This window comes from Chroicocephalus ridibundus, chromosome 13, assembly GCF_963924245.1.
Source record: "Chroicocephalus ridibundus chromosome 13, bChrRid1.1, whole genome shotgun sequence".
Lineage (NCBI taxonomy): Eukaryota > Metazoa > Chordata > Aves > Charadriiformes > Laridae > Chroicocephalus > Chroicocephalus ridibundus.
The window spans coordinates 11,832,629-11,849,080 of NC_086296.1; the positions used below are offsets into that span (position 1 = coordinate 11,832,629).

The 16,452-nt window shown below is 47.0% G+C and overlaps 2 protein-coding genes across 20 annotated transcripts in view; both read right to left on the reverse strand.

The window, feature by feature from the left end:
- Positions 1-1,729: 1,729 nt before the first annotated feature.
- ANHX (anomalous homeobox) lies at positions 1,730-14,390 on the reverse strand. Of its 7 annotated transcripts, none has more exons than XR_010073112.1 (10): positions 13,657-14,390; positions 12,759-13,029; positions 12,009-12,133; positions 11,665-11,788; positions 10,214-10,400; positions 9,600-9,732; positions 9,025-9,323; positions 8,333-8,512; positions 4,611-4,698; positions 1,730-2,698 (listed from the first exon to the last, which is right to left on the reverse strand). XR_010073112.1 is itself a non-coding variant. In XM_063350620.1 (9 exons), exons 2-9 carry the CDS (start codon positions 13,008-13,010, stop codon positions 2,668-2,670), a joined length of 1,239 nt encoding a protein of 412 aa, XP_063206690.1. In that variant the 5' UTR covers positions 13,011-13,024; positions 13,657-14,390; the 3' UTR covers positions 1,730-2,667. The 7 variants fall into 7 exon arrangements, 4 of the variants coding, with proteins under 4 accessions (XP_063206690.1, XP_063206689.1, XP_063206692.1 ...); XR_010073113.1 differs by having other exon boundaries at positions 2,666-2,698; positions 8,450-8,512; XR_010073111.1 differs by having other exon boundaries at positions 4,611-8,512.
- A 67-nt stretch (positions 14,391-14,457) lies between these two features.
- Positions 14,458-16,452, reverse strand: part of DEPDC5 (DEP domain containing 5, GATOR1 subcomplex subunit) — a 47,021-nt gene continuing 45,026 nt past the window's right edge. For all 13 annotated transcript variants that reach the window (XM_063350606.1, XM_063350610.1, XM_063350611.1 and 10 more), the window contains one exon: positions 14,458-15,686. In XM_063350606.1, the coding sequence (XP_063206676.1) occupies positions 15,391-15,686 (296 nt within the window). In that variant the 3' untranslated portion in view covers positions 14,458-15,390. The remainder of the gene's footprint in view (positions 15,687-16,452) is intronic.

The following is a 16,452-nucleotide window of genomic DNA, read 5'->3' on the forward strand; positions in this document are numbered from 1 at the left end:
GTGAGATCATCTGTAGGCACAGCTTACAAATTCTTGTCCAAATGCAATTAGCTCCTCAAAAGTGTTTTTTACAGATTCGATATCCAGGTGGCACAGGGCAAAGATGCTAGTGGGCCAGAATATACTTCAACCATCTCACATCTCTTAAAGAGAGATACTTTTAATTTGCTGGATTTTACATACCAAGCTTTGAATCATCTAACATAAATTTCTATAAGAGTAATAAGTTATTTCATCTGGGAAATGACCTAGAAAATTTAATTGTCCTCCAGAGAACAACTGTGACAAATTTGGAAATGAAATTCATTAAGTGAAGTGTAAGAGAAAAAGCTTTAATTCTGCTTTAGCTGCAAAGCCTTTTTCAGATTTAAGTTTGGAAGAGACGTGTTGCTCTAGTACTCCTTAGGAATTCTAGTAGATTGAACCTCTTTTTTTTAATTAAAAAGTCAAAACAACTGTGTTCTTGAACTATTAAAAACAAACAAACAAACAAACTTACAAGGCCTTAGGACACTGGTATTGTTAACACAGTAGGGCAAAGGTCAGTCACCTCCAAAACCAAAATACCTGCATTCCCTAGCATGGGTTGTTTTCTTAGAATATAATCTATTTCATTTTGAATGACAGGTACCTAAAATTTCTATACAGGTGGAGTAGCATTAATCTAATCTTTATCATCTTCCCTGGCAGGGAACACCACTAAATATTTGAAAGGAACTGAAAATATGTCTCATTGTAAGAGAGGCATCATTCCTCTTTACCTCAACATTCAACAGCAGGGAAATGTAACCGCCCTAGCTTTCAGCCACATGTATTACATACTATTGACGAGCTAAATCATAGTAATCATAGTGACATGTCACATCATTAGGGGTGAGAAATAAAGTACCTGATTTGGGGTCTCATACAAAAATCTATCGGGATCCAGTGTGAATTTTGCTACGGGGCTGCAGCTTCTGCCTGAAAGCCGTTTGGCAAGCTGGCGCATGACAGGGTCGTGTTTTCTTTCCACCACAGGCCGCAGAGGAGACGCAGCTCTTGTCCACCGCAGCGCAAACGCCTCGTAAACGGATTTAACGCGGCGTGGTGGGGATGGCGATACCTTTCGCCTGGCGTTGGCAGCAGCAGCAGCGCCGGGTGTAGCTGCCTCCTGCGCCTGGGGCGTTATTTTTCGCCCGTCTCCGGCGGAGCCCCGAGGCTCCCTCAGCCCGGCCGCGCGCGCTCCCCGCCTCCCCTCACCTCGCCAACGGCCGCCGCGCGCCCCGCTCCCTGTTGCTATGGCTCGGCGGGAGGCGACAGCCAATCAGAAAGCGGCAGGATATATTTGTCGCTGTTGCTACCGGCGCGGCGGAGCGGCCGACCAATGGGGATGAAGCAGGAAGGCGGCGCGCGGCCGGCAGAGCGGCGGGAAGGGCGCGTGGCCCGAGTCCGTCAGAAGCGGCGGCTGAGCCGCGCGCTCCGGCGGGAGCGGGTCAGCCGGGACCGGGCCAGCGCCTCCCGCAGGGGGTTCTGGGGCTCCCCCAAGGGCCCATTGCTGAAGGGAACAAGCGTGTAACCCGTCCCAAACACCGCTGTTCTTAACACACCTCCCACAACAAGAAAATGGCCCTCTGAGTGAAATCCACCAAAAGAACAGAAGGATCAGGGTCTCGACACGCACAGGTGCACCCAGGGCAGCTGGTGACAGGGTTTTAATCTAGAATTAAATACCTTGTGTGAGTAATCACTTCACAGCCTTACCTTGAAAAACAAACCCTGGAGAAAGAGTCATTCATAACCTTTATTTGCTAACTTCATTACAAAAGGTACTGGAGGCATCTACTTCATGTATCCAGGGGCTGGAGTTTTGGCAAGTATTACCCCTTTTTTAATACAGATTTTTAAAAAATAGCAGTAATATTTAGGGAAAATACCCAAAAGACTGCCCAACGACCTGCAGCGTTAGTTTTAAACCTGCATCAAGGGTCTGGCTGGCGTCCATACGCTCTCACACAATGGCTCCTGCTCCTTTGACTTGAGCACTGAAACTTCTGCCGTGCTGCAGTTTGTCATCAGTGGCAGTGCAGAGCATGGAACGCTCCAGAAGTTACACCTAGCAGTACAACAAAAATGCAGGGATAAGAAATAGCAGTATTTTACCAGCACTTAGCTGAGACCTTCTTTTCCAGGCCTGAGAAAAAGTTATCCAATATCCACTGCTAAGCAATGTAACTAAATTTTACTCTTTTTGAGTAAAGGAGCTTCATTTACCTTCATGATGTAATGAAGGACTCGGACCTGACCGGTGCTATGGGTAGAAATACATAACTGCCACAGAACTAGTGACTCGATATTTTTAGCATCTAACAGTGAAGCTTCAGACTGTTCCAGTAAAAGCCTACAATTCACAATGCACCTTTGATTTCTTCTATCCTTTGCAAAATCCTTAATAGAACTGTAACTAAAACAAACTTTGTAACTATTAGAAAGAGTCTTCATCCTTCTACCTCACTATTCATCTTCATGTTAAACACCTCATTCATCTGAAAAAAAAAAAAAAAAACCAGGAAAGGATGTGGTGTTTCCTGGGGAAGTGCAGACCACACGGAGCATCTCTGCAGGCAGGTCACATCCGTCCCCCAGCGGAGAATTCAAAGAGCAGCCATGCTGCCCAGAACGTGTCATTGGTTACTGGGTCACCAACCGGATCCTCCGGAACCTGAAAGACATGGGAAGGAATCAGTTTCACCACATCCCATCTGTACTGATGCGGCTGCTCGCGGTGGAAGAGCTCTTTTGGGCAGACACAGAGGAGCACAAGGCCCTACAGTGGGAGGGAATGCCAACGGTGAGGGCTGTGGGCACAAAGGGACAGAGTCCTTGTTCCCCTCTAAGCTCAGGTACAGTAGTCCATCTGTACAGCACGTGGGTGTAAGAATGACAAGCACAATCAGTGCACGATTCAACTCTTTGTAATTCAGAGAAGAGCGATTCCCTTCCCTTTGCCCAAGGCACTGGCTCCTATAAAAGCAAGTAAATGACAGAAGGTAAGACCAGGCCGAAATAATTAAGAAGGGAGTGATCACCTGAACAAGGAAGCTCTGTTCCAGGAGGGAAAGAAATATCTCAAAAATTAACTTTTTTTGTTTGCTTGCTTGTTTTGTTTTACTCTCATTTTGGCTCTGATAGGATGCATGATCTATGAAAAGCAAATTGGAAGTGATGTGTGGACAAAAGGAGATGTATTTCTGCACCCCTGTGGTTCAGACATGGGAACCAAACATCTGCATATTCCTGCAACAAGCCCAGGGCAAGTTGATTCAGCAAGAAACAGAGTGCCCAGGAAGTCTGTAGAACACTATAAAATCATTTACCCATTCAAGCTCTTCCTTTTCCTACAGCACACATTAAAATACGCAAAAATTGCTTTTCTCAGTTCCAGAACTGAGTAATTGTTACAAAGATCTGAAGATGTCCCCTTTTGACATCTGCAGGCATCACACAGCACCCTGCTCCCCAGCCCACATTTGCACCGAGCGTCATGTTTCTACACCATTGCAAAATCAGTGCAAGAATGCAAAATAGCAGGATGAAAACTCCAGCTACAGACTGCATGCTCTGGAAATCTTATAAAAGGCTCATTCATTATTAATGCCCAAAGCTTTCCTACTCGTCTGGCTCACATTATAGCTGGTAAAAAGGCCACTTTCCAAGATACAGATCTTTATATTGATGCTTTCAAAGGCTCAAAAGAGGTTCTGTTACTGCCCTCAGAGTTGCAGCCACTTCCTATAACGAGGCCAGCAGATACGGTCTCCTGCTTTTCAAAATCTCTTTTAAAAAGCTTTTCTCCATCAGCTTACGCTGCAAGAGAAACAGAAATGGATGCTAACTGATTGGCAGACCAACACGCATGAAGCCAAGAAATAGCTCAAGGTACAGTTTAGATAGGGCTTTCTTGGGTCCTATTTTTAAGTAACATTTAATTCACAGAAGTGTTCCCATCCCCTTGAAAGCACCAGATTTCTAACATATATTTTCCACTGCCTTAAAATCACCATAAGAAGGCATGCAGACTGCATCCAGATCACAGAAGTAACTTCTTTTATCGTTTCCTATTTACCATACACTGCTATCAGCCATCTCGGAACAGCGCAAAATCCCTTTCCCTCAGCAATAACACAGACTTGGAAATGAAAGATTTTAAGAGGTCTGAGAGAGCAGTCAAATTCCGCAGAACCCCTCAGAAGAGAGGATGCTGGAGCAGCCATCTTCTGCCAGCTGCTTTCCACAGGGCCAGGGGAGCCCTCCGTTGCTCAAAATGTAAATGACACTGTGGACCTGCACAGGTTGCTGTGGACATCATTTCAATGACACATTTAGTAAAATCAGGGTCTGATAAGCAGTCCAAGTGGAAAAAACAACAAAACCACCTCTCCTCCTAGCATCTGCTGGATGCCACCCAGGGAATGCCCAGCTTGCTCTGAACCAGATTCCAAAGGTATGCTTCGATCAGATATGTTCCACACTAGATACGATGTGAGAATTCACACCTCTTGTGTGAGAGCCACAGCTGGACAGCGTGTGCAGCGCTAAGCTCCTGTCTCTGAACATCAGGTGCGTTCTCTTACCTGGCTTTGTCCCAAGGCCTGGCTTTCTTCCATGCAGGGTGCAGGAACAGGTGGGCACTGAGGCTTGCCAAACACACTCTGACAGGAACTGGAGAAAATACGATACACAAATGCATTTGTATTTATGCTCTACTCACCACTTACTGTAATGTTTTGCAGCAGGTCAAGAGGGGCTGCTGGCAGGACTATTAATTCAATAGAGTTCTGTTGAGTTGTCTACAAACCTGCCCCATTTCTCCAAATTGTTATGGCCTGAAAATACAGATTCTGCCCTGGGGGGACTAGCCTGACCAGGAGCAGTATACAGGAATGACATCTCGATTTGCAGCTTTCCTTTATGCCCCAAGAACATTTGCCAGAAAGAAAGAGATGTCTACCAAAATGTGTCTTTCCTGGAACATATTTAAAAAAAAACAAAACAGATCTTAAGAGTCAAAACATACAAACGTGTGGCTTTAGACATAGCCACAACATTGGCTAAGATTCTGCTACAGCTTTTCAAGGCCGCCAGTAGAGCGTCTGGGGCCATGGCTCCCCATCCACACCTCCCTCGGGGGCTCCGCCAACCTCTAGAAAGAGGTCACAGTCTGCAGGCACTGGGTCAGGGAGGAGACACTGGGTACTTGACGATGGGATGTTCTCTCCCTTCCTCACCAACTCAAAAGTATCTATACTCCAACACCACTGCCCATACCACTCCCGTGGTATGAATGGCCACACAGGCCCAGACCAAAGGTGCCAACTAATAGAGCGTAGGAAGAAAGTAGAAACAGGACAAGTGTCTAGTTGCCCTTCCTTGGAATGCCCCCAGGTTCCAGCAATCAGTCTTGAAGCTCCTCTGCTGGAGGCTGCATCCAGGCAATTACATGCACTAATGACGAATAGACTCGACCCCCTGCTCCCCCACGGATGTGTCTCATGCTTTTTCATAGCCCACTTACACCACATGGACAATGCCCTTCGCAACAAATTCTGGGATTTAATTAGACAACACGCCAAACGGTGGCCTCCTTTAGCACGTTTTGGACTTGCTGCCTGACAGTGTCAGGGTGCTGGGTTATCCAGAGGGGAAAGCCTGGAAGCAGGATGATTCCTAGCACTCTGAGCTGGAATCCTAAAAATGCAGGCAGAAGCGGTAAGCTGCAACGAACATCTCAGCATTGATGTTTTCTAAATCAATATGCTGGCTCATAAATGCAGTCTGTCTTGCTCCAGAGAGTTCAGCGTGCTTTTCTGTTTGAAATGTGAGGCACAAGAGAGTTATATTGTGCATGAACCATTAGCTGGGCTACCTTCCACCTGTCCCAGCTCAAGGAGTGAAGAGGATATGACACCACTATCTGTAAAGGCGAGCATCTGGTTGGTGTCCCGCAGGGACTTCCCGTTCGCTAGCTGGATCAAACTCTCCTGTCAGGCAGCAGGAGCAGATGGAGACAGTCAGCTCCCAGCCTGGCTCCCCCTCACACTCCCACCTCACAGCCCTGTAGATCATCAGAGGTTTGGATACAGCCCAGGTGCGTAGGACTGACTGTAAAAAGCCCATGAAAGAAATCAACAGGAATTGTTCTAATAAGCTTTCAGGCCAAGTCCTTTCTAGGTGAGCACCTTTAAAAATGAGACAAGCAGATTAAGGGTCCTTTGGCTGACTTGTAGCTCTACTCCTGCACTTACAGGTGCTGGCAAGGCAGTGAGAGCATAACACTGAGTCCGCTCCAGGTGGGTGACCTTGGATAAACAATTTCCTTCTCCGTGCTCTACTCTTATCTGTAAAGCAGGGATAACTTCGCTGCCCTGTCTTTCCAGGATAGCAACACTCACTTGCCTCACAGCTTAAGCTGTTGACTCCTTCATGAGTCCTCGGATGAGTGATGCCCATTGCAACATTATCGCTAAATATGACCCTGGTGACACAATACTTCTCTCTAATCCAGTAACTCTGTTAGAGGGCTCTGCCCGATAACAAAGGTGATCCTCATTCACTGCCGTTCACTGAGCAGTGACCAAGACTATCCACGCAAGGTCTCCTGGCTCCCTAGAGAGAAACTGCAAACAGGCCAAGATGAAACGGCAGCCTAAGCATCGCTCATTTCTAAAGAGACTGCTGTTCCATAGCATTCATGGCACTTTGGGGAGTTCAAGGTTTTGGGGGCAGCTGGACCAGGCCACTAAACAGGGTTCAAATAACTATATCCTCACCAGAAGGTGTCAACGAAGCCTCAAGTCCTGTCCCTGCCAGGAATATGATAAAGGGTGCGTGGATTCCTGGCACAGCAGACATACCCAACAAGGAGACATTCACCATAGATTTCTTCTACTGGTGGAACATATTTTAAAAATAAACATGAGCTCATTCTGGAGGCAGAACATGCAATTTTAAATCCAGCCAAAATATTGCCAGCCTCACTGATCTTTCATGATCTTCAGCCACTGTTTAAAGCTGCGAATCCCAACACACAGACTGAGGGGGGTTTACAAGTCCCAGACCTGGGCTCCCCCCAGCAATTCAGAGCGAGGAGTCTGACATGAATATGAACTGCAGGCACCAAGCCAACTGGAAAACAGGGGTAAAAGGCAGAAGTGTTTTTAGTAGGGAACCGGGTGGCAAAAAAACCACCTATCTTTATCTCCAGTGAATCACTGCCTTCCCTTGTTGTTTGACAAGCCACAAAGCCTCTCTGTGCCTCTGCTTCCTCTTCTATGAAGCGGGAATAAAACAGCTTCTACCCACCTCTTTGACACGTTATTGACAGGGTCATGCCTCCACAAATGCTGGACAGTGTCAAGCAGAAGGGTTATGAAATGGGGGTACGGCTCCTGTTCTGTCTTGCAGATCAATAAATTAAAGGAACCTCATCATGTCTGTTTGGCAGTGTTCATTTTTATGTAACATTATGGAAGTTGTATAACATACGGAAGATGGCACAGATTTTTGTTGTTTTGCGTTCTGTGAATTTATCTCAAGTCCCAGAGAAAACCTGCAGTCTGAAACATTTGTTACAGGTGGAAAACAGAAAGACAGAACAGTGCCTGTCTTTCTGTCTTCCAATTTGGAAAGCTTGCACTATGGAATAATCTTGTCATGAGGTTATGAAGCTACAAAAACTATTTTAGGATTAAGCATGGGCCCTACCAACGCAGCCCACGGAACCAGCCCTCACTGCATCGGTATAGGTTATGATTTTCTGCCAAAAAGAAAAAACAGGCAAACAGCTTAGAAGCTAAACCTGCTTTAACAAGAGGGGTTCATATCTTTCCTGATGAGGCTGGTCCTGGATCTCCTTTGTGCTACACTAACTGTAAAACACATATACACTTATACAGCATTTCCCATTGCCAGTGCACAGATGAAAACATCTGCAAAATATGATGGACGCAAGGAGAGAGTCAAGGCCCCTGGAACGAGATGCATCACCACATTCTTTCTGCAACCCCTTTCAACAGGGGGATCAGGACAAGGCTAGACCCACAGCATCATTGTTACCCCTGCCTTTAAGAAGCCCTGTGCTTTCTGCTCCCTTTACCTGTGGGGAAGGATAGATTCCAGGGTCCCTAGCTGTCCTTCTCTAAGGATGAAGCTTTCAACCTCTAAATCTGACTGCTGAATGAGTCTTCCTGAACTGGCCTCAACACAGCCACCTTGAGGGACTCTGCTCAAGGGAGCTCTGATACCTGCTGAAATAAATGCTTGTATTAAAGACAATTACAGATAACATGACCCCAACCTCTGACCCAGCTATTCCTCCGCTCCTTGCTCCACGTTCCCCAGAGGCTGGGTGAATGGCAGTCACAGCACTTTCTGTTCCGTAGACCTACAGCAGAAGCAGGTGGACATCACTTACGTATCCTATCAAGGCTGTTCTGAAGAACAGGGAGATGGCAGGAATGTCAAACAAGACTGGAGACTGGACAGGAAGGAAAGAAGAGAGGGAGAGAGAAAGAATATCAGAAAGGAAAAGGAGAATGTGTTGCCAAAGATGACCACCACATCACAGTTAAGAAGTTCTCAACCTCTGCTCAGGCAATCTCTTAAGAAGGACCATCATTTAAAAACCCAGAAGTTTGCAAACTGACAGGGTGAGAAGACAACACCTGAAGGGATTCTTCCAATGGAAATGCCAGAAGGGATTCTTCCAATGGAAATGCCAAAAGGAATCCACCTTGCCGGAAAAGTACTATCTTATGGAAACAGTTACAGTTTAAACAAAAGAGTAGGTAAGAATGTCTGTTTTAACACCTTAAACTAACAGGTTTTCTCACCGAGCTACTATGGGAACAGAACTCCAGAGCTCAAGATAAGCCCTGCTCCCATTTGTCATGACATCGTAAAGCTGTGTAAGTGAGCAAGTGTTTACACCAAAGAGAAGAGAAGCTTGAAAACTCTTAAGGTCAACAATCTAGGTGCAGTTTTACTAACCTTCTATGCTTGAGGTCCACACGGAGCCAGAGACTCCTCTGGTGCTGCAAGGGGGCTGCCACGTGGGCAGCCGTTCATCTGGGAAGGTAAAGCACCCGCAAGAGCACAGGACAAAGTTATCCAGCTGGGAGCTGGCATCAGTACTGCCTGCTGCTCCTCTGGGCTGCAGGACAGCGGCGTTGAAGCAGGTTCCTGGTTCCAGCACAGCCTCAGTGCAAAAAGCTACGGGTTGTTCCATGTTGTGAGTGGTGAAAGGCTTGCTTGTCCTCGCTTCATACAGCGCACTGCTCTGCGTAAAGCTGTAATGATGGAGAAAATGAATCAGCCAGACATACTGTTTTGCAAAGAGGGTGAACCCCCCAGCTAAACCTTTGAATCCTGCCCTTGACAGCTGGGAGATTAACTGCTGGGTGCTCTGCCTGCCTGATGCTGGGCATGGACCATTCCCATCGACAGACTCAAGACTCCTAAGTGATGTTCCCTGGGAACTACTGACATGAAAGTCAGTTCCATTAACAAGTTTAAAGGTTGCTTCACCTCTGAACTGTCCCTGTAAAGGCTTTTTCATACATCACCTGGATTCCAGCATCTTTAAATATGTTCCTTGAGGAGGCTTATCCAGATCTGCAGCTGACTGCTCCCACCCTGGGTCACAGGGCATGAGGGTTATCTCCATTTGCTCAGAGACGGTGCCTACACAAGATCCATCTGAAAGGTGCAGGCCGGGCAGGTGAAGGAACACTAACAGTTACTCCAAAAAGCAATGAAACAAGTCTAATTTGCCAAATGCAGCAAGACCCTCTTATTCCCTGTGACTGAAGTTTGGTCAAGATTCTGTGAAGGGGTATGGAAATACTGGGTTTTACTGGAGTACTGCCCTGATCCCAGAATCTGAGAGCTAAAAACCTGCTGCCTCCCATGTATTTGCTTTCACTTGGTACCCCTTCCCAGATGGGCATCTCTTTTCACCTGTCCTTACACAGGCCTTAATGTCTGCTCCTTTTACAGAGTGACAGCCTCTAGCCAAACAATGAGGTGCTCCACCGAAGTAGAGTCCTCCAATGTCCATTTGATCCATCAGCATATAGATGCTGTTGTGGTGAAGGAATATCCTTCCCTTCCTGAGCGAATTTAAAATTGTTTTTCAGCTTTCTGGACCACATTCTAAGTCCATTAGGAAGAGACGAACCTGCAGTTTGTGGAGTGTAGGATCCTTTATCCTGCTGCTCCTTTGCGTGGCATGTCAAAGCCCTCTCAGGACACAAGTTGTTGAGCTTTTCCTTACGAGGGAGGCAGGATTTTTGTCGTCGTCGATAATTTGCAAACCAATTATAGACCTGAGTTGGCTGCAGGTTCATATCCCGAGCCAATCCCTCCTGCAAACCCAGGTGTAGGGAGAGATCAAGGGGAAAAAAAATAAACCGCATCCAAATAATCAGGCTTTCCCCTTCAATTCCAAAAGCAGCCCAGCAGAAGAGCTTTCAAACCCAGAGACATTTATTCACTAGGTCTCCGATAAATTTATGTGGATCCCATTGAGGAGACCGATTCGTAAACTTAAAAGAGTTGCTGGAAGACACACATCCCACCCTGCTCCCCTAGTCAACTTGTTTGCTAAGGGAAGCCATATACTACTATTTTAGATTGCCGTATTTAAACGTAAAACCTCACCAAAACACGCTCTTCCCCCAGAACGACAGCTCCACATCACTAACGTGACACTAATAGGATAAACACTAATGTATTTACCGCATTAAATAGTTTTCACAAACTGTGAGCAGTATAAACATCTGTATCACATTCAGAGAAAAAATTCTGTTGTATTAAACTGTTAAATAATGACATCACGTAAGTGAAGAACGTACTGGAAAATTAATGTGTAAGTGATCATATCCTGACCTTTTAGGGCTTAATCATGCAACTTCATTATGCTCCCAATTCAGACTGTTGGTTTTTTTAAACAAAAATTTGCAAGTTGTTGCTGCTTTGTGAAAAGGATAGGAAATAACCCATCTTCACATCGCAGAGCTAATCACCAGCCCATCCTGCCTCATATGGGACGGGTGTTGGAAAAATTGAGCACCAGCGAGGCAGACTTTAAAATCTGAAGCCTTCGCCTTGCAACAAGGATTACTGAATTAATTCACATCACTTTCATTACAAATGTGTGCCTGTCCCAATAAGGTAGATACATGCGTACATCAAGACAGGCTATCATGTTTTAAAATTCTGTGAATTTAATGTGATAAATCAGTACAAAGTATATTTTGGTAAGCAAAGTGCAATTTTATATAGGCTATAATGCAGTCAAGTCAGAACTATTTATCAGTGTAATATAGCTCTTCCGAGTGAGGGTTGTTTCACTGCCTATGCTCAATCACTACAAAATTAGAACTGTTAAAAACCCAGTGAGGAAATTATTTCCCCTGATCTATTTGTCCAAAGCAAGTGAAATTTCTTAACATGAACTTGATGTTTTTTTTAAAGAAACCTTTAGGGAAAGATCAAATATTGGGAATCCTACACCCACTGTGGCTTCTGAAAACAAGAATTTAGAATGAAACCAGTTATAGACCCCTGATCACAGAGTTCTACTTTTACGTGACAAGGAGATTTGATTAGAAGTAGTGTAATCCCTACCCGCTGTTTCTTGTTTGGATTTGTTGTCACCTCTGCAGCAAACCTGTGCAGTTGCTGGCGTACTTCCTCTGAATAGTTTCGATTCTTCAGACCTTCAGGACAAAGGGAAATAGGTGGAGGATTCCTGTACGCAGGAGAAAACAGGATTAAAAAGGACTCAAAGAAGAGTCATTCCCATTCATGGGAATTTTCTCACAGTGCCACCAGTGGTCAAAACACCAAGAAAGACTTAATCTCTGAGAAGCAGCCATCTTGAGATGCAAAACAAGCCTCTGCATCTCTATCCCCTGCAGCTGCTAACTACAGCAGAGAAAAAAAATTTTGGTTCCCCCATGCTGCCGTACCTCTTCCTGCAACGGAATTTCTGCAGTGGTGTCAGAAAATCCGTGTGGTGTTTCTCCATAACCCTCCGGTAGTGAATCTCATGCCAAAGTTGCACCAGCTCCTCCTTCTCTTCTGCCTTGCAACACTAAAACAAAATAGTATGTAAGCAAACCCTTCCCAGGTAGTCAGGCTTCTTATAAAGGGGAAAACCCTCAACAACTAGAAACTTACTCAGAGATTCCTATGGTTTGACAAAGCCGGTAGCATTACCAAGCATATGGCTCACCGTGCCTTCTCTAACGCACACCGGGAGCTGCCTGCCTAATTCCTCCTTTTCCCCTGCTGAAAAGGGCGATGTTACCAGATCCAGAGGACAAAATCCCTCACCCTGAGTGGTGCCATCCAGCCTTCCTCATATCTTCCCATCCTGCCAAGACCTCTAGACCTGGCCTCCCCAAGGCCTTTATGTCCTGAGTTGTAAGTTTGTGGAAAAACTCTGAGAACCACCACACTAGAGAACAAAAATCCTGCTTTCACAAACTACAACCAACCCCATAATCACCCAGTTACCTTCTTCCCCTTGGCTGATTAATAGTAACTGCCTGTAGCAGAGGCTTTGTCCTGTGTTTCAGGGTCAACCGATGCACACAGATCACCTTCTGCTGCCGTACGCCAGCTGGAAATGCTCCATGTGCTGCAGTTTGGGTACCTCTGCACTAACGGCTCTACTGTTTTTCCTAATACTGAAGAAACAAAGAACACATCCCTACCTCCAGGAGTCTGCAGGCTGCGTCGTGCTGCCCATTATGGATGTGAACGAACACGCAAGCTCGGACAATGTGGACGTTAGTGAGAAAATACATCTTGTGTTTGCATCCCATCACGGCCCCAACAAGCTTCTCCAGACTAGAAGAGCCCTGGAGGTCCTGGCAAAGCTGTCCCGCCAGCTCCAGCAGCTTGGTTGGCGGGGGATCCTTGTTTTTGTTCCTGTTTAACATGGCCATGAACCGCTTCATCCTCATCTCCTGTTGGAAGCCTTTTCTATGCAATGCACAAAGTTGTGGTTAGATAAAAACTGTTATCTCCTATTTTTAGCTTCCCCGGTAAGCTTTTTTTTTTTTTTTTTAAAAAAAATTCACTGCGCTGTTAAAAGCAGCTTGAGAACCTCAAAACACAATAAAACTAGCCCTAAAGCAGTCCTGAAAGGCTAAAACCACCCCAGGCTTGCAATTGAGAAAACAGAGCTCAGAACCACGCATTAAGGCTTGCCCCAAAAGCGGGGGGGCCGCCGCGGGGAGCAGCGCACCGCGCTAGTCCCGTCCTGGCTGCGGCTGCGGCCACCGCACACGCGTGCGCCCCCGGGCCCCCCGCCCCCAGATCACAACATGGAGCTTTACGGCCACGGCTTACAGGTTACAACAACCAGAACATTAAGCCCAGGTGAAATTAATGAGGTTTTGTTCTCTAAAACGGCGTGGGACAGACCAGGGGCTGCCAGCAGCTACAGCAAAGTGTAACTCAAATGACCCTCGGGGCTCTTTTTCGACCGTTCTCCTGGGCAAAGGGGTCCGCCGCGATCCACCCCCCTCCCGCCCCGTACCCGGCGGGTCCCCTCGGGGACACCCCACCCCCTGGCCGGGACAAAAGGGTGGAAAAGCTGTAAAATACCTGCGAGGTGGAGGAGCAGCGACAGGGACACCCCGGCAGCCCCGTCCCCTGCCCGAGGCAGCGTGAAACGCAGGACGGGGCGCCTGAGCCCGCCCCGGCACCGGCCGCCCCCCGGTACTTGTCCCCCGGGGGAGGGCGGCAGGGCCTTCCCCCTCCCTCCGCCGCGCAGGGAGAACGCGCGTAGGGCTGCGCGGGGGCGGCTCTGCCCCGCACGGCCGCAGGCCCAGTCCCGCAGCGGCCGAAACCTCACCCGTGTCCGCAGCCTCCCGCGGGGGAAGGGGGAACGAGGGGGGGGAGGAGGTTCGCGGCTCTAGAAGCGATGCGGGTCGGCAGGTGCGGAGCCGCCAGCGGCCCCCAGGTGAGGGGCTGTCCCTGCTCTCCGCCCCCGCCCCGCTGACACGGCTTCCACAGAGCCACTGCTGCTTGCAGAGCAAAGTCGCAGGGAACAGACGGCAGCAACTTGCTTTCGTAGTAGAGAGTATTTTTTTTAAAGATGTTAGTGGAGATACGCACCGATAATCCTGACACACTTAGGCGACGCAGCTCAAACCCAGCCCCCCTAGGTGGGCCCTGGCTAACAACAGCCAAGCCGTCCACACTCAGCGTAGGGTGTAAAACTCAAGCTGCTGTGATTTTCCTTGAATCGGGTCTGAACACCACGGCAAATGCGTCAGCCCTCCACTGACTTCAATTTAGCAAGGACAGATAGCAACAGTTACAGTCTCGCAGCAGGAGTCAGCCGCCCGCCCTCCCATGCACAGCCCCGCCACATGCAGGGCCTCAACCCACCCCGAACCCACCCTTAAATACCCAGCTCACACCAAGTCCACGTGCCATACGCAAACTTTCTCTGCAAAGACAAAGAGTAAATACTTGAGTGCAGGCATTTTCGCTTTGCTGCATGCAGACATAGCCTAAAAATCTGCTCATAATCCCCCTTGTTCCTCCACCCAGCGGCATCTTGTGTTCGGTTGCCCTTGATTTCTCCTTCAGCTTGGATGCTGGCCTCGCAGGATGGTAACTGGCTTCTTGCTCCTACTGTATGACACTGTTCTAGAACCAGAGCTGGAGACAGAAAGTCCTGGATGCTTAAAGGACAAAGCTCCACCACTGAACTTTGAGCATTTCATTATCATGCTAGACATAAGAAGCGGTATTTCCTTTTGGCAATTACTCTCCTTTACTCCCCAATTCTGTATTGCTGTCTGGAGTTACAACAAAACATCAGGTCTCTTAATTTGCTGCATTTTTACTTATTTACATGTATGAAATTTAACAAGTGTCTCACATTTTATCTTACATATTCACACAACCAGGTACACCTCAAAAGGAAAGAGGCAGGCTGCCGTCAGGCACATCAGATGCAAATGGCACTGGTCATTTCCAGTGACAGTAAGCTGCTGCCATCGCACTGTGCTGCATCTAACCGCCCTTGAAAACTATTTGCGCACTCCCTCCTTTACCTCTGCTCTAACTGAAGTTTTGGCAATCAAGGACTGCAGATACTAGAAACCATGCTGAGGTCAGGTGACAGATATTGGCAAGCCAAAGAGCTCAGATTCTTTTTCCAAGGGCTTAATCAAATTTTGTTGAATATCAACAGCAACATTGGTCAGGTCCCCCTGGAGCCTCAAGATGAATCCAACAGAGGCTCTTTTCCAGTCATCCTTCACCTCTAGTTTCTTGCCCCAGGGTAAAACTTCTAGCTGTCTCCCTCAGAGACACAACCCTATCTCACGGAGCACTAGCATGCATCTTATCTAGACAGTCACTCCAGAACAAGACAAGCCGGCTATCTTTGTTCCAACAGAAGTCTGTAAAGTCTTTCAGCAACCGATCAGCAAACTTCTCATCCCCAGTGGCGCTGGACCGCCACGTTTTCGTCAGCATGGTGTTGTAGGCCCAGTTGTACCCAATGCGCTCTTCACAAAACATGTTCTGGTTGGTGGAGCTGGTGGAGTTGCGCCGGCGTCGCTGCTGCCCACAAGAAAATTTCCGTTTGGAATATGGTAGCTGCAAAAACACTGTCCCTGGAGGAAACAGACAGGACTTTAGCCTTAGGCAGACCTAAGTCCCTACGACTGGCAGCTCACTCATTAAATTCTGAAAAGGAAACTGGACTGAGTTGCATTTAATTGCCTTTTAGCAAGATAAAATGGGATACACTTTTCCTCCTTCGCTTTTACAAGCAAATAACAACACTGGGAGAGAGCACACTCTGTCTCGCCTTTCTCTTGGTAGAAGGGAATAAAGCAACGACATAGGCTCTGAGCCATCTTTCTAACTTTACATCAGTTTCCATTCGCTTCTGCAATTTTCCAAATGCTTTCTTCCTGTCACTGTCTTCACATCTCAGCAATCCCTCTGAACTGTAATATGCCATGCATGGAGCTTAGAAGTGCTGACAGATCACAAACATTTATGAAAAATAATAATGAGAGCAAGCGTATCTTAAATGCTTTATCTCCCACACAGCGTGTATGGGTAGAGATGCATCTACAACTGACCTCAAGCAAGAGAATGAAGCACTGACTTGTCCCAACACTTTTCCTTCCTTCTAGCTTCTAGATACACATTTATTTACACTGCATTTGGAATAAGCTCTGCCTTATTTTACTTTATTTCTCCATCTCCTGGAAAGAAAAGTTTCAGAGACACAATAAAGCAAGATTTCAAACCAATGCCATTGATTAGCAGCAATGCCTTCTGCTTTTCCTACTGCCTCTACGGTTTTCTGCTTTGTGTTGGCTGATACAGCTACTTGTCATCTGATTAAGGGACAATGAGGACCGACAT

Bases quoted from the DNA above. Each gene is read 5' to 3' on its own strand.
- ANHX (XM_063350620.1), bottom strand. From the start codon at position 13,010: ATGAGGATGAAGCGGTTCATGGCCATGTTAAACAGGAACAAAAACAAG. The intron at 12,134-12,758 runs GTAGGGATGTGT...ATTTTGTTTTAG, and splicing joins CAGCCTGCAGACTCCTGGAG to TGTTGCAAGGCAGAAGAGAA. The intron at 4,699-9,024 runs GTTAGTAAAACT...TATTTTCTCCAG, and splicing joins GTGGACCTCAAGCATAGAAG to TTCCTGTCAGAGTGTGTTTG.